At 35.9% G+C, this 25,365-nt stretch overlaps 1 protein-coding gene across 5 annotated transcripts in view; it reads right to left on the bottom strand.

Moving 5' to 3' along the window:
* Positions 1–25,365, bottom strand: part of PDE7A (phosphodiesterase 7A) — a 76,017-nt gene that overhangs the window by 15,045 nt on the left and 35,607 nt on the right. For 3 of the 5 annotated variants that reach the window (XM_041473627.1, XM_041473631.1, XM_041473629.1), the window contains exons 2-4: positions 21,125–21,185; positions 13,858–13,941; positions 1,073–1,224 (exon numbers count right to left, since the gene is read on the bottom strand). In XM_041473627.1, the coding sequence (XP_041329561.1) occupies positions 1,073–1,224; positions 13,858–13,941; positions 21,125–21,185 (297 nt within the window). The remainder of the gene's footprint in view (positions 1–1,072; positions 1,225–13,857; positions 13,942–21,124; positions 21,186–25,365) is intronic. The other 2 variants (XM_041473630.1, XM_041473632.1) reach the window with 1 other exon arrangement.

Raw genomic sequence — 25,365 nt, 5'->3', positions numbered from 1 at the left:
CTTACTTGTATCAGAAATACCTGTCCAGCACTTTTTACAACAGATTCCTGCTTTCTCCTATTCTCATTAGATTGGTAGAGCTGTTTTGTGACCTAATTTTTGGTTCTAGTTTTTCTCTACCAGCTGCTAAAACTCTGCTATCAGAAGAAACAAAAGCATTAACAGTACATTTTTATGGTTAAATTACACGTACATTTTTAAGATCCATTCTCCAGGTTCTCCGATATTTTTGTACACAACAGCCTGATGATATTCAGCATGAATACATCCATTGTATTATAAGTATATTCTTCTTCTGTATCACATGACAAAAAAGCACTACATGCAGTGACACAGCCTTTGGGATATTGAATAATTTGAATAACCTTTGCCTGCTCAATCCCCTTCAGTGCTTTTCATCCTCTGTTGCAAATACAGCAGCCTTTCATCCAGGTAGCACCTCCCTTAGCACCAACTCTCTTCCCAGTATCTGCTTTCCCTGCTTTAGTGCTGAACACATGTATTACAGCTATCACTTTTCTTTTCTAGAAGAAGTGCCTACCAAAGACAAAGTCAGTTTGACATAAGCATGTCCTGAGAAATCCATTTCCTACACTTTATTGAATTCAGGCAGTCGCTCTTCCAGTTGTTCACTAGTGAGGTTAGACTAAAAATCAAAGGGAGCAGTTGTCTAAATTGCTCCATTACATTTCTTAAATACAGATACATTTTCCGCTCTTCATTTTTTTCTTCAATTATTCAAGGGCATCCTTAATTCACCAGTTATTAAAAAAAATCAAAACAACAAAACAAAAAACCAAGAAGAATGACAAAAACACTAGCCACATAAAAATCATACAAGCAAACTTGTGGGCAGTAGAGGTGTTTGCTACAGACCATGAAATTTTGTCTGGATTTCATTACAATATATACATATATAGATATAAATAAACACACAAAAATACATGCAATACATAAAGAAATATGCTTAAAATTGGTGTTTGGTTGCACTTTTAGTATGTGATATAGCTATATGTGATACAGCAAGCATTTAGAAAAACATACTTTAAAAAATAAGAATCAAGCAACAAACCTTTGCTTGTCCATTATAATCATCATCTAAAATGTTTGAAGAATTTGGAACAGTGATACCACGGAAAAAACGGGAAGATCTCAGGTATCGCTGGAAACTAAGCAACCTTCTCACATTTCTTGCAGACACAGAGACTTCGATTTCAGAATTTGCTACAAAAAACAAGAAAATAAACACTCTCTCTAAAAAACCTTTATCAAAAAGACAAGTGATCAGGGAAGTTTGGTATAAAGATTATGCAATTTTTTGAGTATCAAACATTTCAGCACAAATACAGTTATTTTTATTAACACTACATACAGAGCCATGGATTAGGAAAAAAATATGTTCTGTGTGAGCATCCTGCGAAGAAAAACAAATACTTGAATCACAGCTGCAACTGATCTTTTTAAGGAACTCTGTTATTGAAAGGACAAAAATACTATGGATATTGTTTAAAAACACACACAGTACTGCAAACAAATTATTTTTGGAAAATTGGTGTCATGGAAACACATCCAATCCATGTCACTAACACATCACCTAAGATGACATGTATACCAGCAAGAGAGTATCAGAAACTGAGTGTTGATAAAGGAGATACAAGTAGGCTTTGAGCAAGTATAAAATACTTTTACAGTTTAGAGCTCAGAAAATTTTATAATTCTACTATGCTGAAGTTTTAAACACACTCAAGTAATTTTGGTGCTTTTGCAAATAACTACACTCTTCTGCCAAACAATTATGACATTTACGTTCACAGCATATCTAATTCTGTTTCCCAGTATGGTGAAAACACAACCAGAAAATTATTTCAGACTCTTTTCAAAGATTAATCCAAATATTTTGCTTTACTATTATTAGGTTAACTGATTTACACAAACGACCGATACTAGTTTATGTCCAGTTCCATTTGATATGCCTGAAGTGTTTAAGAAACCCCAACATGAAACTACACAGAGCCACAGTTCCTTTGTGGCAATCCAGACAGTCTCATTTTGAAATACCTTAGGCCAAACTCGGCATTTACTTTCTTTTCAACAGTGCCCTCAATAGCAGTTTTATATAACCAACAGGAAGCCAATAATCTTGATATTCACTCAACCTGCCTGAATGACTCATGTTAAAGAATAAAATTTTAAAAAGAGGTATTAAGTAAGGAAGTCAATGCCAACATGCTTTTTCAAAAATGCAGATCATCAAAAACCACATTATCACAACTCTGTAGCACAGACCTCTCGTCCTTCCAAAAACGAGACATATTAGAAGTTGGTGAAGTAAGGAGTTACAAGTTTTATTCTTAAAGTCAGTCTAAAATGTCCACAGGAAGATGTGGCCTTATTGACAATCTGAACTAAAAGCCTCAGTGATCCCTAGTGACAGCAGCTTAATTCTACATAACATAAATCTTTATCCATTTAAATTCTTCTCCCTGCAGAAGTTCCAGCTTACTTTCTGTTCTATGCTAGTTCATTAATATATAAACGTTAAATTAATATATAATTCCCAAAATACACTAATAAAACATCTCTAAAAGAGCTGACAGTGGCATGATCACAGAGTACCTAACCAAACACAGCACCATTCCCTATCAATCATCTGTGTTAAGAGATTAAACTGACACAACTGAATGTTCTTTCAGACATGCCTGAAACACTTCATCAAGACACTGAAGTTCAGGGCTAACACAGACATCTCCACATGCGGTATCCTTCTTCCAGCTATCATTCTCAAGGCCAAGGGCTCTTCCCCTGAAGACATTGGTATCTATAATATATCCCAGGGTTTTTTTATTAAGTAAACAGATGTACTACATATGATAAAGGTTGCTTATAAAGCAACAATCATGGGTACAGCAGGAAAATAAATAGATTCTGTCATGCTACATTACTCTACCAATATTTCTAAGCACATTTGTGACCATGAGGTTACAGTCTGAGCACTACCAGCCTGCAAAACAGAAGCAGGGAGCAATACAGCTGCTGCTGCTAATGCAGTGTATGCTACAGGTAAAAAGTTTCTCTCCCTCACTCTTGATCCAATTCCTTCAGAGCCAAATTTCAAAATAGAAATTATTGGGTTAAAAATAAAATAATATAAAATGGTTATTATTTTGGTTATAAAACTATCTAAAATATCTACAAAGTCACACACAAAAGCCAGAAACTTCACTAAATCTCTATTAAAAAAACATATTTAAAGCAGGAAACATAAGCACTTTTCTGGAAACATACATAATTTTCTTGTTCTCAAGTGGTCTTCTACAGAGCTACAGTTAACAAAAACTTGTTTTTGTTGTCATGCTACGAATTAAGTCTCACAGTCACAAGTACCACCCGTTAATCTTGGAGAGAATAGTACACTGTAGGTACTACAAGAAAAACAGCAGCTTCTGGCAACAAAGTACACAACAGAACACAGAAATGCAGTAATTTGGAAATACAGGCCTGTGTTCCACCTATACTTGCATTCAAAGTCATTTAGGAGGGGTTGCACGTCTTCTTGCTTCAGGATTTTTTCTGATGATGATAGAGGTACAGAGGCAAATGAGTTACTTGGTTTTCTGTGAAGCTGAACCATCACTCTCTTCACAATACGCTATTGACATTTATTCATCTTACAAATATGTTTTTACTCCCTAAATTATCACCACTTTGCATAGCTCATAAACCACTACTACTTAACCCTAGTTTTTCTACACCTTGTTAAAAGGAAAAAAGCAAAACCTACATTATTCCAGCTTTCCTAGCAGCAATGCTGCTTATTACAGAATCACAGCACTGGTGAGGGAGGAAAATACCAGATGAGGTTCATCTGGTCAAACTCCTCTCCTCAAGCCAAGTCACCTAAACCACACTGCCCAGAACCATCTCCCAGAGGCTTCCATCTCCAAGGATGCAGACTCCACAACCTCTCTGGTTGTGTCAACACTTGGTCACCCAGCCTCACAGTGAAAAAGTGCTTCCTGATGTGCATCAGTTTGTGCCTATTGCCTCTGGTCCTCACACTGGGCAACACTGAAAAGAGCCTGGCTCTGTCTCCTTTGCACTTTCCCTTCAGGTATTTGCATACATTGAGAAGTTTCCCCTTGAGCCTTCTCTGTAAGCTGAACAGTTCCAGCTTTCTCAGCCTTTTCTCATCAGCCCTTTAATCTTCCTCACCCTTTGCTGGACTCTCTCTGCCATGCCCATGTCTCTCTCTTACTGGGGAGCTCAGATTGAGACTCCAGGTGAGGCCACTCCAGTGCTGTACATAGGAGAGGTATCACCCCCCTCAACCTGCTGGCAACATTCCTCCTAATGCAGCCAAGGATACCACTTGGTTTCTCTGCAGAAAAAGAGAATGGCTGGCTTATGTTTAACTTGGCGCCCACCAGGAGGCCTAGTTCCTTTTGTGCCAAGTCATTTTCCAGAGGGCTGCACCCTGCTTGTTGGTGGGGCCTGGGGCTGCTCCTCCCCATGGGCTGGGCTTTGAACTTCCCTTCGAGCTATTAGTTACTGCACATGGATAGCCCAAGATAGGTAATAACACCTTGACTAAATAAATGTCTTTATCCTTTAGATCTGAAATTATCAGAATAACTTCCAAATTAGAAAAGAGATTGTGAGCCTTGCCATCCCTCTGCAGCTCCAGAGCACCTGATTTGTGGGACTACACCAACCCAAAAACTAAATGTCTCTTTTTAAAAGTTAAACATTTACTCCAGGACAATGCAGAATAAGCAAGTCAGATGCAGACATTTGACAGGTTATTAATTTAAAGGGGAGGTTGAAACAGAAAATAGCTGGCTTTCAAGGAAGGGGGTGAGGGAAGATATGTTCTCCAGCTGCAGGAACACTGATAGCTACTGTGCCTGCCTTTTCCTTTCCCTCACAGATAAATTATTATTAAGGATACAAAAAACAAGTGCTTTGTGGTTTTGGCAGATCAGCTAAGGCCTGTTAATGGAAAAGACTGGTAAAATGAATGATACAGTTGTGCAATGGAAACTTGGCATTTCTCTCCTGTCACGTTCATTCTCTTTAGATGCATGATTAATATGAGAATGACAACCTCCCCTCTTCTATCACGAGTCACGAAAAGAGATGCTAATTTCAGATACCCTAGCAAACCAAGGTTCAGTAATGTATAGGTCATGGAAAGAAGACAGTGAAGAATGAAGAGTGCACTGCATTTGCTCATGAACAAGCATGCTGCAAAAACATCTCCCAGCCCAAACACCTTTCCTTTCATTTGGAGCCTTCAGTGTGCTAAATGCCCTTCTAATATCCAATATTGACTATTTGCTCACAAGGACAGTTTAAGGACAAATTAGAACAATAAAATAAATTTGACATTTACAGCCTTATGAACTGAAAGAGAATGAAAGCAAAGTTGGGATGATGGGCATATTAAGAAGGACACTACAGCACTGAGAAGTGCTTTTGATGCAAGGAACCAGAAGGCAAACTGTAGGCCTTGGTGCCTACTCAACAGCAGCTGTCCTATGACATTCTTCTTGCCATTCCTTTGTAAATTGGAGTTATCACCCAAAGTATCACTCATAGGTTTTGGGGCTTTTTGTTTGTTTGATTAAAATGGTTATATTCTTGTTTCTAAGCATCTTAAGTGAGATGATGCTATAATAACAAAATCCTTTCTCTAAAGTAAAGAAAAATAAGTATTTCTGGTTATTAATATCAGTTATTTTGCTAATGTGATGCATATATAGCAACAAAATAACACAAGTCGCCTTCATGCAACAGATTTCATCTGTATTCTGAGACACTAATTTTAATCTCTTCCCACTCCCAATCTTTCAACTTCAGGAAAACCTAAAATAAAATGTTTTAGCACATTTCACAGGGGTATTAAATATTTATTTTTCTCATGCCAATATAAAAAAACTAAGTAAAGACAAGTGACAATCACTTAAAAGATCACAATATACTGATGGTTTTAGTCTCAAAATTATTCTATCTTTTGTATATTAAGGACAGTCCACAAAAGGAAGAATGACAAATATGATTCAGTTTAATTATTAATGGAACCTTAAATCCTAGCAATATACTTCAATTTTCTTATAACACAGACTTACACCCTCTGACAGCAATCTGGTTAAAACAAGGCTATCCAGCTATAAGAACTTTACCTCCATTTCTTCCTTGCTACAGCCTGAAAGGCAGATAGAAAACTGTCCATTACAAAAAGCACTGAGCTTTGCTACACACCAATACAAAGAGCATAATTGAGGATCTTGGGTATCACTGCCACCAAAAAAAAAATTAAGGAAAAATAAAGTATTCGAGTATGTGATCCTTCCTATGTTTGAATGTAAAAATGAACTTTGAGGTGAGCAAGGCCCACCAGAGGGGGCTTTTCCCCCAAAAGTATGAAGGAATTATCTTTTTTTAACTGAAGTGATCTCTCACAAATTTTCCGTATTAACCCAACTGCACATTTAACAGTTTTACATAGCAGATACTATCATTAAACCTGACACATCACCTGAAATTTGTTGAAAAGAAATATTCCATTTTACATGACAATTAAAACCATCTAAGAATGCACCTTTCTAAAGATCCATCATTCCAGGATAGAAATAATTTGCAATTTATGAATAATTTGGAAGTATGATCTAGCATTTCACACCACTAGAGGGACCTATAAGCATTCTAATTCCACATCTATTCCCATCAAACCATTAAGAAATGCACTATATCAGATCCATGAATGTTTGTGTTTTTTTTTTTTTTAAATTAAGTCCTGCTATTTAACTCTCCTGTATCTTTACCACTAATGGTTTGAATTTTAAAATATTTTTATGACATTCAGCATTCAAGTATTATATAAAACTATTACTTCATTTGGAAGATTTAATTTTAGTAAGGATTTTAAAGTTACATAAAAAGACTAATTTAGACTATTGGGGTCTAAATTATCTCATTATACTTCCTGTCTTTCTTAGAACCACTTAGAAGACATATTTAGCATCATTGTAGGGCACTACACTACTTCTTCTTAAAAAAATATTAAGCCACACTCTTTTGGTTTTAATGTACAATATATAACTACACACACATTCATCAATATTTTTTTATTTTCCAAATATTTTCCATTATTTTCCAAATAATAATGACTGCTGAAAAATATGCTGTGGGTTAAGGATTAATGAAATAAACATGGCTTTGCAAGCGTCTTCTTAGTGGAATCAGAAAAAACAAATTAAGTTTCAAGAAAGTCTAGCAGTACCACAACTGTCTTAAAATCTCTAGTGGTTTCCATCAGATGCTCCCTGATGGAGGGGAAGTGCTAGGCATCACCTCCACCAAAGACAACTTTTCCTGAAGGATCTTACAGAGCAAAAGGATCTCACTGCCTTAGCAAAGCACACAGCCACAGAATAATTTAGGTGGGAAGGGACAGAAGAGACTTCTGAACGTCCTCTAGTCCAATCCTCTGCTTGAAGCAGAGCTTATTTGAGGGAATTTGCTCAAAGTGAAGGGATTAGATTACTTCAGTATGAAGTAAGTGCCAGTTCTCCAGTGGCACTGTAAGTCATTGCATAGCAGCAGAAGTGTTAAGAAAATAATGAAAAAGGTATCTACAGGACTTTACTAATTTATCACTTTTGAATTTCGCCTCGTCTTAGAATTTCTGTAAATACCTCAGGAAAGATACAAAATTAAGTGAATTAAACACTGCCATTTCTGTGCTCGAATGAGTAACATTTTGCAATAATCTCAGGACTAGGAAACTACATACAAGGCAGTCTTTCCATACTAGTTTACTGAATCATAAGCCCAGCAATCCTGTGCAGTGTTTTTGGGGATTTTTTAACCCTAATCCACTCATTGAGCACAGCAAATCAGCAATTCTCAACAGCATACTGTGAACTAAGAAACCTTGCTTAAGCTAAATATTTAGAGGAACATCATCAGAACACAAATATACAAAATATATACAAACACAGCTTTTTACAAAATGGGTTATGCCATGTTAATCAACATACTGATCCTCCTGAAGAACATGACATATAATGGTTCCAAACTCTTTTCCCAAAAGGATAATATATTTCAGATCATTGCCAAATCATTTTCTTGCTGTCTTCCCAGAAAAACCCACCTCTCATCGCTGTCCTAGAAATCTTCAGTTCTACAATAAATGAATGACAGAACTCTCAACTCGTCTTTTTTTGTCTATTTTTCATCACCAGAAATAAAAGAAGAATTGAAAAGTAACCCATCATGGTTAACAGAAAAGGAATTTCCTTTACCAGTCTATATGATGGTCAGTACCATGATATAGAAAGTCACACTGGGAGCAGAGATGAAAAGAAAAGAATTCACACATATTTTCTACCAAATTGTCCAGCATAAAAAAAAAAAAAAAAGCCTTTCCAAATAAGGTACTTAGAGAAAGAACACATTAGAGAGGTTCAAAAGAAATGAGAAAAGAAATAGAATGTATCTCTGTCTTCTTCTATGGTCAAACTTAAGCCAGCAATGAAATACAGAGTGGCCTCTAGCTGTGCAAGACTCCAGAGCATACATACTGTTCTACAGTAGCTTGGGAAGAAGAAACTGTAGGTAAAACAAACATCTAGAATAACAAAAGAAAAAACCAAACCTGCTCTATATTCTCAATTAGAACTTTTTATCCCCAAATCGTCCTCAACTAATTTCACTTCAAGCTCCCTCTTCATTTAGCCAATACAACTGTATTTGGAGCATTTTCTGTGATTTCCCCTAGTGTAACTGCATTCTCCAAACTAAATCAAAGTCAAAATTTCTCTCACATTGTGGAACACAATTTATTTGAACAATCTGGACTGAGAATAATTAGAAGACAAATTCAGAATTGCATCATTCACAGAAAGTCAGCTTTTGAAGTAATCTCTCAAGTACAAGCTTTTTATTCCTCAGTGATGGTATTTTCAAAAGAAAACAAATACTTCAAGCTATGATCACATACATCTTCCTGCATTACTTTACTCATTGTGAAACTCACCCTTCTTCACAGTAGACTGCTGAACAAGATAGACAATTACTGTTAAACATAACCAAATAGGTAATCCCTCTATTTTCTTGAAAGAAAAAAGGGCATTGAAATTAATCTGGACTCTGCTCAGTTTATCTCAATCTCTAGATGGTATCACCAAAAGCATCATTAGCTGCTGCTACACAAGGATTTTTCAAATTGCTTCAGGCAATCAATTTGGATTTGCACTCTTGTCTCTTCTTTGAATTCTGGCTTCTCAACCAAGGGAAGTCTAAATTCACTGTTCAAGGTAAACATTTTCAAATGGTTCATGAGCTAAGAACCAGGAAGTTAAAAACATCCTTGAAACGGCACATGCTGACATTTTTGCCAGATCTCAGAATAGCTTATAATATGTTCTACAAATGGTAATTTCCAAGTAAACAGTCTGAAGGTTGTATAATAAAGGTAAACTCTGAAATTTCATCATGTATTTGCACTCTCAAGGAAGAGAATTAGATTTATCCATCACCTATAAAAATATCTCTTCCTTTCTTTCCATTTCTCCCTAAAAAGGCTCCATACACACCTAAGGAGAAAAATCATCTAAGTCTCAATTAAGTCTTTACTGTACCATTACACTGTATGCAAGCAACTGTTTTCTTCAAAATTGAGCATTCCTGAATGTTACCAAACACACACTGATTAATTCAAAACCTCTTCTTTCTAAGCTATTTTAACTCACAGATGCGACAGATTTGGTTATCTATAAAACACAGAAGAGAGTCCCCTGTGTTGGCAACATCATCATCTCCCCATAGAAGCATGCTCAGATGAGACTGGCACGAGAGAATTCTAAAAACCTTTTTGACAAGATCTTACTTATTCTAGGCCAGGCACAACAGGAGAAACAAGAAGAAAATCATGTTTCTTCTCTGCAAAACCGAAGTATTTATTTTTCTATCTGGTTCCTCCAGACTATATCCAACAACCCTTTCCTAAAAGGAAGCTTAAAATCATTAATTTCAGCTGTATCTGCATACGACATTTCTCAATATTTTTTTCTGTTATCCTAATTATTCATTTGATCTTTATTCATTTTGGCTTCACTTCCTCACTACAACATACTGTACATATCACTGTGCACACTCACTGTTTGGGGTGTTTTTTTTCAGAAGAAACAGAGTGATTAGAGCATATTATATATGCCTTTCTTTGTGCATGCTAGGAACACCTCCAAAAATCAAAATTTCTTACGTGTAGTGTGTATACATACATACATATGTAAAAAAAATAGACATTATTTACAACCTCTCAATAGCAAGAAAACAAAGCCTAAAACTTTATTGCTGGTTTATTATTTCTGAAAAAAAGGAATATTTTTATTTTGTCACTTACCAATTCTTCCACCAAAGATTTTGTTTCACATTAGCTTTTATCAACATATTCTGACAACACTGAAGACTGAATTACTGTCTATGAAGTCTCAAGTAATGTAAAGAAAATTTTGAAGTATTCATGTAAACCATAGCCTATTTGCAAACCAGAAGACAGTAAGGGTGATCATAACCACTGCAATCACTTTTTCAATAACTCCCCTGAAGACCAAACAGTACATGCTGCATTCTCACAGTGAACTGCAAAATTTCCTTCTTGTTGCTCACAGAGTGAAAAGTGGATCCAGTGGTCTACAGTCAATTCAATAAAACATTACAGTGTACGCATTTTACTGTGCAACAGTAAATTCAGAGTAAGAAAGTTGTGTGGCTGCTCTCTCCTTTCCAGAAATGGTGGATTTAGGATGCCATCTTGACGTTATGCCCATGGTCCCACACAGGCATAACCAACAGAACACAATAAACTGATAACATTAACCAACTGCCAACCAACAAGAAGAATATAATCCTGACTTTCCCCATTCCCATACCAGGAAGCAGTGCTGCTAAAACAAAAATTTGTTTATTAAGCTATTCTTCTTGGTAGTTCCCACAATTACCTATAAAAAGGAGACTTCTGGAATAACAGATAATCTAGAAGGAAAACTACCATCAAACAAAGTTAGCTTAATCATCAGTGAAATCCTGCATTTAATAGTCCTCAGATATAACTCCCATTCCATTGTCCTAACAACAACAACATTTTTCCAACCATCTTCCTAAAATCAAACTTCCTATAAGTCACTATTGAGAATACCTCTAGACAGGTTAGAAACTTGAATATTCATGTATCAATTACAGAATTCTGGGATTGAGATATAGATGCTGAGCTTATAATGCCTAAGAAGACACAGAAGTGATCGTTAGAAATAAGTGCTGGCAAACTTTACTTCTGCAACACTGGTTGAAACTGCAAGTTCAAATAGTGTTATGAAGCAAAGTAATGCGTTTAAAATTCACTACTCTTCCAACCTATCAGTAAAATACTGGGTTAAGAGCCTATCAATAAATCTTAGAGAAGAGACTGGTCAACATATTATTAGCTACCCCTCCTGAAAAATATTCAACCTCTTCTCAAAACATCACTGACAGAAAAAGAAAACAATGCTGAACAATCAAAGTTAGCTAAGCAAAACACAGAACAGCACTACTGCTTCAGCACTGTGACTGACAGCAACTATGTAAGTCCTCTGCAAAACACATAAGCAATGATCATTGCAAATAATTCAGAACCACAGAATATAGCCAGTGGATAGTACAAGAAAGTTACAGTGAAACTACACAAACACAATGGAGGAAGCATGTCCATGCATTACTGATGTTCAGGATACAGCTGTGGTGGGGAGGGAAAAAGAAAGACAACATTCAGATGGTTTAGTCTGCTTCAGCTGCAGAAGAGACCCTTTCCAGTTCAGTATCTGCCCCAAGGAAAGAAGAGCTAACTGACTCCTCTCACGTTATTGCTCGAATGGGTGAATATTTTTCAGTCATTTACCTCTATGCGGCAAAATAACTCCTTTTGAAGTAACCAGGAGAGGGCAGGGGAACGGGCAGGGAGAATATCCTAAAAATTAGGTCAAGTCTGATTCCTGCAACTTCTCTCTACTGGCAGTCTCATAGTGCATTACTCTTTGACTTAAAACAATTAAGGAAACACTAATCAGGACAAAATTAGCATTGCAGAGAGAAAAAGAAAACATTTTATGGATAAAAAAGAATCCAACACTTATGTAAATTACTAGATAGCCTACTGACTTGGTGAGAGATTGTGCTGAATTCTTGACATTGAAAGAAGCTCCACAATGTGCTGAATTCCTGACATTGAAAGAAGCTCCACTATGTGGCAGGAGCCTGGAAGTCAAAGAGCACCTCTTCAACAAGCTACAATCCTGAAGTGCAAAAAAACTGACTGTAACATGACAACTCTGAAAACTAACAGAGCAACTGACTTGAGAGGGAAGTTAAAGCCAACGAATTTTTTGGGCCTCCTAGCAATATTTTTTGCTGTCATTAGACACCGCAGGTGGTGTTGCTAAAAGCTGGTGGCTGTGTCTCAACAAGTAGGGGCAAGGAGAAAGGGTGTGAAAGTCCTTTTCCAGACTAGTCATGATCTGCCTGATGCACAATCATCAGGATGGAAAGAAACAGTGTGATGAGGACCATAGAAAAACAGTTAATCTGAAAACAGCAATATCACATGTTGACTGCCCTTTAACAGGCCTTTAACTTTCAATACTTCTGTTAGTATATTCCTGTATCAGCATGAAATGCCACATATATATATACACAAAAAGACAATTATGTACTTCATAAATTGCGTGCTATTTCTTCAGAGAATTTATTATACTCAATCAGGACTTGAGATGAAACTCTTATCCTCTTTATTGAAAAAAATCTACATAGCACACTCTTCAAACTTTGTTTTCTCACCTATTTTTATGAAACTTTTGAACGAAACTAAGAGTTTAAGAGTTTTAGAAATTATCTACTTTTAAAAATAATAACTTCAGTTAAGATCAGAGTATAAGACCAGTTTCTGCCACTCATTTTTATTCATAAGGTAATTACAACAACCACACTTACTACCATGAAATCGGCTTTACTAAATCTCTCCATTGCACTCAGAATACTTGGAATTGTGCTGATACAATGTTGGTATATATAATTTATGACACTTAATACCTTAATTATTGGCATAATTTAATTAAGACTCAGATCCCCTGCACTTTTGCTGCATATTGGTTTGGTGGTGTTGAAACTTTGTATTACCACAACTACTGACAAATTTAGCTGTAACAATATAGATGGATAATTTTACTTTTTTCTCTATAAAAATATTCTTCTTGTAACACTTCTGAAAAAAACAAAAGATTCCTCAAACACACAATCAAAAAATTTAGGCTGCCACTTTCTCCTAAAACTTTAATTTTTATTTAAGATCTATCTCTGTTCAAAAATTTAAGTCCTAGCTACGAACTTGAGTAGATGTAAATGTTAATTCATTATGATGAGGTCAAGAATATTGATATTACTGTAATTCTGTTCAAGCATCATCTTGGACAGGGCCTTTCTAGTGCTTTACAAAAACAGAAAAGTATTCTCCTCAGCTGATTGTGTCTGCCAAGTAAGCACACAGCACACACATCAGTATCTGTTTAGAAGATACGTCTTCATTTCCATATGGATTCAAATCTAAATTAAATGAGTTTAATTTTTATTTTTTTTAATATTTAGCAGTGAAGATTTTCCTCTTCCATTTTTGGTAATGAGCTAGAATGAAAGATTTTCCTAAGAAGTATTAAAAAATAGTCTTGCTATAAGAGCTGCTAACTTTACTTTACTAGAGGCTCAGTAGTTAAAATTGATGGAAGCCTTTGTTTATCTGTAATTTATCTGCTTTTAAATACTTACAGTGAAAAATACGGAAATCAATGTATGGATGAGAACCTCTTCTCTCTGTTTCAAATCCTGCCCGACTTCTTACTCGCACATCTCCTAGAAACAGGGTCAAGAGTGAAATAAAAGTGTGGAAGAGTGGCAGAGATAAAATGCAAATGAACATAGCCTGGAGGGGTAAAGATTCATGTACTTAATGGAGGAGAGTAATTCAAACAATAGGCCTACTTCAATGCTTTTTGTTTTAAAGGTGAAATTCAAAACAAAGTTTGAAGACTTGTTAAACATGCAATCACATGCTTTCTTGCCAAAATCTCTCCTGCCTAAGCATACGCTGCCAGAAGCATGTGATAAGCATTCAGATGAAATTAGGAAGAGCTTGCTACACCAGTATGGTAAAAATGCACCTTAATATGACAGAAAACAAGAACATTTAAAGTTGATTTGTTCCTCAGTAACACACATACAACGATAACATTTTGTAGAATACAAAAAAGATTCAACTTCTAAAAATGGTAGCTTTTAGCAAATAAGCTAGTTACAATATGGTTTTATATATTTTCCCACTAGCATTTACTTACTTGTGCTCAGCTGTTTGAATATTACACAAGAGCCTATTAAAATACCAAAACTCAGTATTAAAATTTGATCAAACTATTTTGCACTGTAATTAGCTTCAACCTGAATCTTTTAACATGCTACTTGATTTCTACTTATGCATTTTACCAACTGAAAGCTGATCAGTATTCTTTCATTAGATAGTTGTATGTATTAATATAAGCTGTTTACCTGCACTAAAAGCTTTCACTTAAAATCCTTTTGCAATTACAAATTTGGAGAAATCTTTGAGAATCAAATGCAATACTGTTTCCCTCCTCAAACCCTAACAAAGATAAATTTAAGATGCGGAAATGTTGTGGTTTCTAATTATGAAAATCCGTCAAGTGTCGTATTCGCCTCACTTCAAACACAGCACTTCCCATATGAAACCAAAATAAGTAATTAACAAAAAGCACTACGATTGAATTTATAAGAACTATGATTTATAAGAACTAAATAAAAAGAAAGCTATTTATTTTTCATCAAGTCATAGGCATCTTGAGAGATTTTTTTTCCTTTTTTTATTTTCTAACCAGCAATGTGTAATGCTGAAGCAGTCAACTTATCAGAAAATAGCTAAAGGTACTGGCTCACATTTCAGTAATATGCTTTTAAATACTTAACAGGTATCTTTCTAGAGATACATATCTATAAACACTGACACATCTACAGTGATGCACTTCACATGAATGTTATCTTGTGAGGCATGCTGGAAGGACCACAAAGGGTAACTAGGCCCAGGGCTCCCCTAAAGTACGTATCAGTACAAACATAGTAAATAAGTGTGCCTTTCAGTTATTAATCCTTTTTTTTTTTTTTTTTTTAACTGAAAACCTTAACCGAGCTACAAGGGAAAGCAACCCAATTACTATCTGCAAGTATTATTTTTCAGACCACTTACAATATATTACTTATAAAGGCTTCAAGCATTCATTTGAGCAGAGTGCAAGAGACTTGTCTCCTTCCAGGCAATACAGAGGCAGCAAATTGTAGAACTCTTCTGTTAGGCACAAGCAACTGGTGAATTTTATTTACAGAATAAATTAATAAAAATGAAAAAGAGAGGAAACTTTGGAAGAGAGGGGGTGAATGCATTAGTAGCTGTATATGAAAATAACAGTGTGCACGGAGGAAAATTCGACTTCCATTACCTTTCACTCATATTTATCTGCATAATCAGGCATAGCTACAGCTGTGTGAATGAGTTCACCAGCTAAATTAAAAGAAAATAAAAGAGGTCTTTTAGTGGACCTAATTTTTTACAGAAAAGGTGATACAGTTTTTGTAATTTATTTTAAATCTAAAATGCAGGTTTTTACTTTTAAAATTTACAAACCACAGTACCAATTAGCAAATAGTTTCAGACAGTGTATGACTAGGTTGTGGCAAACAATTTGTTTTAAGTGCCAAGAATAGGAAAAGTTCACAGAAAAATACCTCAAGACCAACATGGAATTCTGCAAATAAAAAAAAAGAGCAGGTTCTGGACATAAATAATGTCCAGAAAGTTTCTCTGCTTTGTTCTTTTTCATTTACTACCCTTGACTAACAGCATAGACTGAACAGTGTCCCCGGTACCCTTGAAATGCCTACAATGTGAGAACTTTAGGGAGGAAAACAAGAGAAACTGTCTGTAAGTAAAATGAAGAAGTGCAACTGACTACATTACTTTAAACAGGAATTATTGGAGTATCTATTTACAGGAATATTTAGCCAAAGAAGGAATTGTATACTAAAAATGCACATAGCAAATTAAGGAAAAGGCAACTGTAATAAGATAAAGCTAAAATCAGTATATTTACTTGCATACATATAAAATGAGGAATTCCCAGCAAGGAAAGCTAAATATTTTCATTACATAGTTATTGAACAAAATTCTCTCTCCCTAGTCATGGTAGAAGAAGCAATTAAAAAAACCCAACAATAACATCTCAACAATAGATTAATTTTTTTTACATACAAATACAACTGGATTAATTCTGGAAAAATATACCCCTTCTACAAGACTGGAATTCATTACAGCAAACAAAGCAGAAAATTCTCTTGTGCCAAAACAAAAGCAAAAGAGATGTCTCCATATCATGGTACAGAACTGTTGCATTTTTCAAGATTTCAGACAATAAATGCACTTGAAAAATATTGGTACAAGTGGAATTTGATGATACCATACATCCATCTGAAGTTCCTAAATAAATAGAAGTAGAAGAAGGGATAACTGGCTGCACATTATGAAATAATGTGCTATTAGCACAGTGAAACTAATCTCTAGTGCATATGTATAGTTAGTTCCAAAACATCCAGAAATACTGGATCATCATTATGCATTCACTCTTTGGTTAACGTAACCTGCAGAAGATTAATGGATCCCAAATGCACCCACTTCATTGTACCTTCACACAACATAACATGTTCACATCAATTTGCTTGGGAAATCCTGCACAAGTGTTTTGCAACCCTGTGACTGTGAAGTTATGCAGAATTTAATTTTAAGGAAGAGACATGTTTATCTTCAGAAGGAACTTCACAAAAAAGCAGAAGATATCTCCAATTTGAGATTACTTTTATCAAACAAAAGCACAGTTACATAATTCCTTCAAACAGCATCAGAAGTCCAACCTCAGAGCCAACCATTATTACAGTAGCTGAAAGACAATTAAAATTCAACACCTAAAACAAAAGAACTTATGAATAGGTTTTGTTTATTTAGACCCTTACAAACATATTGAAATGCTTACACAATCTTTTTAAGCCATTAGATCCCATGGTCTGCTTATAGGTAAATTTCCTTGGGGGAGGGCACAGAAGTGGCAGCAAGCTGACTGACAGCTTTTATCTGAAGTGTTTCTTCTTGAGACACTTTCAGCCACACTGGAAAGATTCCTGTGTTGCCTCTATGGAACACATTCAAGTCCAGCATCTTAATGATACTGGACTTCCAGAAACAACTTTTTCCCCTCTTTCAGAGTTTTGCTGATTCAAAAGAATCAAGAAAAAGATTAAAAAAATGTGAAGCCTTCCTTTCCAAACTTTATTCTGAGCACAAAAATGATACAATATCTGATGGCTGAGTATTTAGCTACACTTTTATTCCAGAATAGTCCTGCATGATCAGGACCACTTGCATTTTTAAGACAAAGATTATACTGGCAGAAATTTAATTGAAGACTAAAAAAATTATGGAAAAAGGAATGGAAGAGGGAGGTTTGCAGCTATAACTGAAAACTGAAAAGTAATTAGGGCTGTAACAAAACTTACCTTGAAATAGATTGTTTAATTCCTGCCCCTCTCTCAGATTCCTGCTCACACCACAAGGACAGCTCTGATACTTACGAGGCAGCTGAAATGCCACAGCTGACACCCCTGGGTGTTAGGGTTACCCAGCACATACTTGGTGCTACCCTAACATTGCAGTGTGGCGCAGCAACAATGCAGCAGCTGCTTGGGGAGCTGAGGCCATCCGGAATAGGGGCAGAAACCTCAGAGACCATGGAGGACAGCTGGGAGCAGAAATTACGACAGCCACCTCAAGGTAAAGGACAAGTCAAAGCCATGAGGTTGTGAACAGCAGGATTTTCAGACAGAACTACTAACTTCACAGATTAAAATTCCTATTAAATTTGTTGGAGAAACAGATGACAGGTCAGCTGAATACGCCAGAATTAAAGCAAACAGAATACAACATAAAAACCACCACCAGAGAAGAGCATGCACAGTACACAGTAGCTTTTCTCCAATGTTTCCTATTTGAAGTGATCTAAGACCTCTAAAGGAAGATAAATGCTCCAACTGCAGCTGAGAGGTGCATGCTCACCCATACAAGCAGTCAGTGCCCCACACTTTCTACCCCATGCACAGTAGAAAAATTTTCAGTCAATATAAAGCGACAAGAAAAGGAAACCAGAAAAGAAATAGAAAAATCAAGAAAGTGTCAAGATTACACAGAAGCACTTACAAGATATTTTGAGAATTCCTCATAGTTGCTGAGAAAAGTGGTTGAGGTGATGCAGATGTTTTAGCCTTTCCAAGGTCTTAAAAGAAAAATTCTACAATGCTGCATCTGTATCTATATTTTAAAATAGTAAATAAGCCACACGGGAGTGGCTTAGTGTATATTTTGGGAATGGGGTATGACAGATGAGTCATTACAGTCAACGCTGCTTGTTTATATCGACACACTGATGAAGGCAGTTAGGAGTTAGCTTTTTATTTTGCATACCCCCTAAAACAGGGTCTTTTAAATTGAACCTGGACACACTGCCATAGCACAGGAATTCCTGTTTACTTGGTGTAAATGAATTTCCATTGGATTACCATTGGAACAGCCTGAAAACGTTGAATGAACCAACTTGGCCAGCACAACGAAACAAAGACAGAGGGAGATATTGCAGATACTCTTAGCCTGACATTTTTGGTCTGCTAAGATAAGCACTTTATCAAGGGATATTTTATTAGTAGATACAGTCTGTATGGAATAAAGCCAACCAAGTAAAAGGCAAATCTTCTCATGACTGTGTCTAACTTCCCATTAAGTTACAGCTGAGGATTCCTTATAGCTTCTTCTGCTCAAGTGCACTAAGATAAATAGAAAAAAAAACAAACCTCTAATAATACTGCAAGAAAAGCAATGCTTTGCATTTCTTGCAAAAAATTGCAATGGAATATATTAACCCTTGAATCTACTCTGATATGAATGTTTCTACATTCTGATGAGTCCAACTGTTCAGCTTTCAGGCTGGTCTTTTTTACAGTCGATTTACAAGTACAAAAATAATAAATATGTAAATAGTTGCTAACTTGTACAGTATAGTACACATAACATTTGCGTAAAACAAATTATATCTATTAAGTGAGAAAATAACATAAATTTACCACATAATGACTCAAACATGCCATGAGAAATTTTTTGTTTGCTTGTTGGTACCCTCCTCCCCCACCTAAGTTGGAAGTCAATCCTTTAAAAGATTTACTGCTTCTGAATAGCAGAACAGCATGAATGAATTATGCCAGCAAGAATTATACTATTAATAACAAGCATCAATCTCATTAGGTAATAATTAATTTCAATGAGAGTACAAGTGAAAAATTAATTTACTTAACATCATGTTCTGAATATTCTCCAGTTTTTCTTATGAGAATAGTGGAAGTTTTCCAAGACAAATTAAATTTTTCTCTCCAGTCAGATGTATATACCAAAAACTAGAGGAAGCCACGCTTTGCTTCTCTCTAGAATTACTTGAGCATTATCACATATCCTTCTGCAGAAATGATGGGTCTAACTACTTCATTTTAACCTTTGAAAACAAAATAAACCTATTTACAACAACAACAACAACAACCCAGCAGCTATTTCAATAAACATTTACAATCCAGTATCTTCTGTTCTCATCTTAACAAATCCCCAAAGTAATTAAATTCTCTGATCAAAACTCCTTCAGTAGATAGTCAGTGCTACAGTATTAACAACTACACAAATGTAAAAAATCAAAATAACTGGAAAAAATGTGAAGCTGTTAAGTAAAAATTGGATTTATATGTATATATAGCCATATATTCCTACATATGTGGGTCAGGACTATTAATTCATATACACACATGCATATAGCTTACAACTTTAAATTCACAGACAATGAAGTTGTGAATTTCTGGGGACTTTAACATGTACAATATACAACAAAACTGAAAAAACTCAGGGCATAAAAAGACATGTTCTGGCTGATTTAGTTGGAGATGGTTAAGAATTTGTAATGAGTAGCTGTTGGTGTTCATTGAGCTGTGTGAGACACCATGCAAGCATTCATAGTCCATTTCAACACAAATTCATAGCTCAAGGTGGCTTAAATTAAGTGGCACCACACAGCAGTGGAACAGACTTAGAGCACATAACACAGTCCCCGTGCCATCTGCACCACCAGCAGCCTCCAGAAGGGGTGTAGGAAATACTGAATCTGGCAGCCAGATCTGCAAGAGCTTTGCATCTTTCTCCTCTCAACAAATGACCTCAACTCCTTCTGTGCACTCACTACCACAGAGGGTCTCCCCTGCATGCTTTCCCCTCCCAATAACATTCTTTTGTTTGAACTCAGCTTTACCCTTTATCTCCTTGCTACTCTGGAAGCACTCCTCAGTAAGTTGACTGAGCTACGCAGCCCGGTCAAGCACCCTTTCCTTTCTCAAGTCACCTTCTAGGATTAACAAGAAAAATATTGTTTAAAATCATATCATTATTTCAAGAACACCTCAAGCATTTCATAGGCTCAGTATTGAAGTTTTTAAGAGCGTGTGATAACTCTCCAATAAGTGCTCTCTAAGCTACAGTTTTAACTAAAAATATACCATGCAGAGGTGGTAAATTCAAATACAGAAAGACCAATCATGAGACCCTTAGAAAATTTTACTTCTACCAAACACATTGGGTTAATTATAAGACCTTTCCTTTTTCTTCAATATAGGAGTAAAACATCCTACACAATGTTTAACTCAGGAAAAAAAAAAAAAGAAAAAAAGCAAACAACCAAAAAACCCAGGTCACCACATAATGACCCAAAGTCTTGTAGAGATGCTAACCAAAATATTATCCAGGAGAAAGAGAATGCTAAGTTTATTAATTCAACAGAGATACAAAAATGTTATTTAAATCAACCATAAATGTTGAAACTTGCAATACAGAAAATGATATGCTCACCTAGCATACGAATGTACAACGCAGTCTGATCAGAGCTGTCATAGGAAATTGCTCCACGTCTCTGAAAAAAATAAGTGTATTTTAAGCAAGTTAGAAGCAAATAATTTTTAAATGGAAATGAAAATGAAGTATTAATTGACCACTTCCATTCTGACTCTTAACATTAGTTTTAGAAATTGTGTGTCTTTCATGCAAAATGCATTTTTCTAGTATATGTATGAACTGATTTTGCTTTAAGAGGGAACAATGGAAGGATTGGAATTGGTAGTGAAAAGATTATGAAAAACAAGATGAGAGTGTGGTTAAAAACACCCCCACATATTCCTTCCCAATGTTCCTCAACCATTCTTCACAATAGGAAAGATGTAGAACGAGATTACACAGACACAAGAAAGCCTTCTAGAACACCATACTTGAAACAAATACTTGCAGTTCCTGGTTCATGTATCTACTTTTACCTATGGAGTATTTCCATCTTCCAAAGGTAAGAGATGTAAAAACTGAAATTACACCATTACTGCCACATGCTACTTTCATTCTACCCTGTATGTTCTGTAGGTAAAACAAGGTATCACTGATGTAAGATGTTATATATAAAGGCATTTCAGAGAAAGCCAGCAAGCAGTATTTCAAATTTGATGATAAAAGTTCAGAAGAGTCATCAAATTATCCATGTACAAGACTGAGATACTCCCACATAAGCTGTATTTTTTACCTACATGGGACACACATGTTTCATATATATTCAGCTACACGATAGTTACAATCCAGGAAGTCTCCCACAAAGCAGCGAGCTTCTCCTCTAACAGCTAAAAACTGGAGCAATGTTCTCACTGGCATCACACAGTCTGCAAAGCATGACTCCACCTAGCCTCACATTGTGCCTTAATTGTACTTGACCATCTTCTGCCCCTTCCCAAGGCCTTTGTTAATGTTACTTGTTAATCCTAGGATTAGAGGATCACCTTCACAATCAGACCTCCATTTTGACAGTTCGGAACATTTGTTCTTTATAGAAATAAGATTTTTTGTGGGAGGTGCACATTAGAAACTCCTATGACCCTTCTCTGTACATCACACTTCTTTCTTACACTGAGGACAGTGAAGTCCTTGATGCCACCAAGAGTCACCACGTGCCTTTGAGAACTTCAGATAAAAGTCAGCCTGGTGGCAAACACAATCAACCATTTTTTTATGTATCCATACATAAAATATTGTATGGATATGTATGTATATTATTATCCCATACATCCTGTGTCAGGAACAACACTACCTCAGGGACACACAACAGCCTGAAATGTGCAAGTTCAAAAGATAAGAAATCAAACCATGTTAGGAAACAGGATAGAAAAAATAACATTGCCTATTGAGAAGAATTCTGAAGGAAAGGAAATGAAGGAAATAAAAACTACATGGAAAGGCAAAAAGGCAGAACTGCTGATATGCATCTATCTACAGAACAACCTAAATGAACTCAAAGACAGACAGATGAGTAACCTCAATCACCATGATCTGTACAAGTGATGTGCTAAGGCTCCAAACTCATAAATTACACTTATTCTTTTTAATACTTTTCATGCAAAAAAAAACAAAACCTCAGACTTGAAGTTGTAGATGTTTTTTCCAAAAGTAAGCTTAATATGCAATTACAGAAGTGACCAAAAGACCTAGGTCCAAATAGGATCCAATACTAATAATGGGGTCCAAGCTGTTGTAAAGACTACAAGGAAAAACTCCCTGTACAGAACTTTTATGTTGTCTCAGCCTTTGTTCTATATTTCCTTGGAATATCATAAACCATGAAAATAATTCCTCAATATATGTTTGTACAGCATTTCTCACAGCAGTATGCCTGTCCCGATGGGAAAGGTAGAAATACAACTACTCAGCCAGCAAATGATGCTGATTTCTCACTAACATTTTCAATGTTTTTCATTAAACTTGCCTTTAAGTTTCAGAAGATCTCAGCTGAATATATTTTCCATAGCCTGGAACATTTCATATCACTGACTAGGCACAATCAGTGATGTAATTTAGTGCTAACTTGCAATTTGCACCTGTCTATCACAGATTTCTGGACATGTCCAGTACAGTTCTGTAATCTAATACAGGAGAAACCTAAGCACACATGCAGCTACAAGACCCACATACAACTGGTGCATTAGTCTCCAAGAAAGAAAACAATATACAAAAATTTACTGAAAAATAAATCCTTTTGATATGTCGATTCTAAAAGTAATGTCTATTACTTGCTCCCCAAAATAAAATATTGTTAGATAAAGCAGTATATATAGTGTATCCATGTATGATATCAAATACAGAGCACATTTTTAAAAGCATACAGTAGTTGCTTATACAGACAAGTTATTTTGCTCTGCAAGGATATACTTGAAACAATCAAATCTAGTAAAATTACCTTAGAAAATTTGGTTCTCTAAGGAAAAATAGAGACAATTTATTGTATAAATTTCACTAGCAATGCTACACAAATAGTAGGACAATTTCAGCTAATTCTGCTAAAAGGACTGAGGTCTCAAAGATACTTATTCATTGAAATATGTGAAATAAAATATATAAGAGGAAAACAGGTATTAGCAAGTTCCACCAACAGATGCTGGGGGGGTGATGAGTGGTCAGATCTTTTTTCTTTAGGCCAGGCAAGTAAGTGAGGTACAGAGTTGAGCACTGTGGTGGGCAGTCAGAAACAGAGGACAAAGCTAATGGTACTGAGGTTTTTTAGCAACTTGTGATAAGTAAACAATATTGCACTCATCCAGACACGATGCTGATCCAGGCAGATGGCTTTGTGTCAGCTTACCCTGCAAGTATGTAACAGACCATCTCCTGCACGTTGTGGTGCATCACGTCTTTTCCCATTTCAAATAATACTGTCAGTGCATTTGTTATTCTACCCCCTACAGTACTCCAGAAAAATGCAAGAAAAAAGGCAGAAAGAGAGAAGTAATTAAACATACCCTCTAAGGGGTTCTTTAAGATATATTGTTCAGATTCCACTACTTAAAAACAGCGAAGAGAAAAACCAGATTTAATGCTTCAGTTTTTACTGCAATATGATCGGACAGCAAATTCATAAGGAAGGCAAATGGGTCTTGAAGAACCGAAGTTACTGTCAAGCACCCAACTGTTCAAACAATTTAATCAGCAGGATTTTACCCTTGTTGATGACCAAAAAATGCCACCCTCCTCATGGCTAATCAAAGGCCCACTCTCTGTAGCCTACACCAAGACACCAACACCATACTAACCTAAAAATACACCTTACTTACACAGTTGAAACAATCATAGCATACACTGAATCACCCTGCAGACACCTTGGATCAGAAAATATTACTTGTCGTCATGTTATTGTCAATATTTTTAACTCATTTACCATAAGAATTTATTTCTAAATCTCTGCACCACCTCTTCGATCCACCTGAAGGTTTGTACCTGTTAATAACAATACTGACCCTCTGTACAAATACCAAACAAATAAGCACCATTCCAGCAAGCAGACAAAGTTACTGGTGCTCAAAGACAAGACAACCCTAATGTGTCTGTGTTTATGAATGGCAGGTTCCATTTTCAAACACAAGGACAACTTGGTTGGTGGGAATGTGCTGGATTTTAAGTGATTCAACAGATTCCTCAAATGATTACCTGAGGTTCTCAATTGCTCTGCTCCTTTCCAGGCACAAGCACAGCCACCTGAACCGGGTGGACTATTTTGCTTCAGCAGTGAAGATGGATGTCAGAAACATGACTGGGAAGGATAGCTTATACTGGATTTCCACTTTCAAAGCCTCACCTTAAACTTCAGTTTCACACAGGAGTATTGTTTATTCTTCAAAAGTGCAATACAGTCAAAAAGCTTCCTTTTTTCTTCTCCTTTGAGACAAATTTGTGGAAAGTGAATGGAAGCAGTTCAAACTAAATCGAAAGATACATTAATCCCCTAAGAACAACACTGATACGAGGACTCTGCAAAAACATGCAAAGGGAGTATCTACCAGAACTTAGATTTTAAGTCAGATCGTTCTGAATATCTTTTCAGAGAGTATAGAAAGTTATTAAAGGCCACGCAACGGGAATAACATGCCAAAATAGCACACAGATACATCTTCAAAGGGAAACCGCTTTACTGATGTTTGGGAGTACAAGCATTTGCATGTACCACTTGGAAACGGAGCACCTGCTGCTGTTTGTGTCAAACAGAAATGTTTCCATTGATGTATCAGTTT

This window comes from Pyrgilauda ruficollis, unplaced genomic scaffold, assembly GCF_017590135.1.
Source record: "Pyrgilauda ruficollis isolate IOZ18807 unplaced genomic scaffold, ASM1759013v1 scaffold30, whole genome shotgun sequence".
Lineage (NCBI taxonomy): Eukaryota > Metazoa > Chordata > Aves > Passeriformes > Passeridae > Pyrgilauda > Pyrgilauda ruficollis.
The sequence above is the reverse complement of the archived record's forward strand: the minus strand, read 5'-3'. Positions and strand labels throughout refer to the sequence as shown.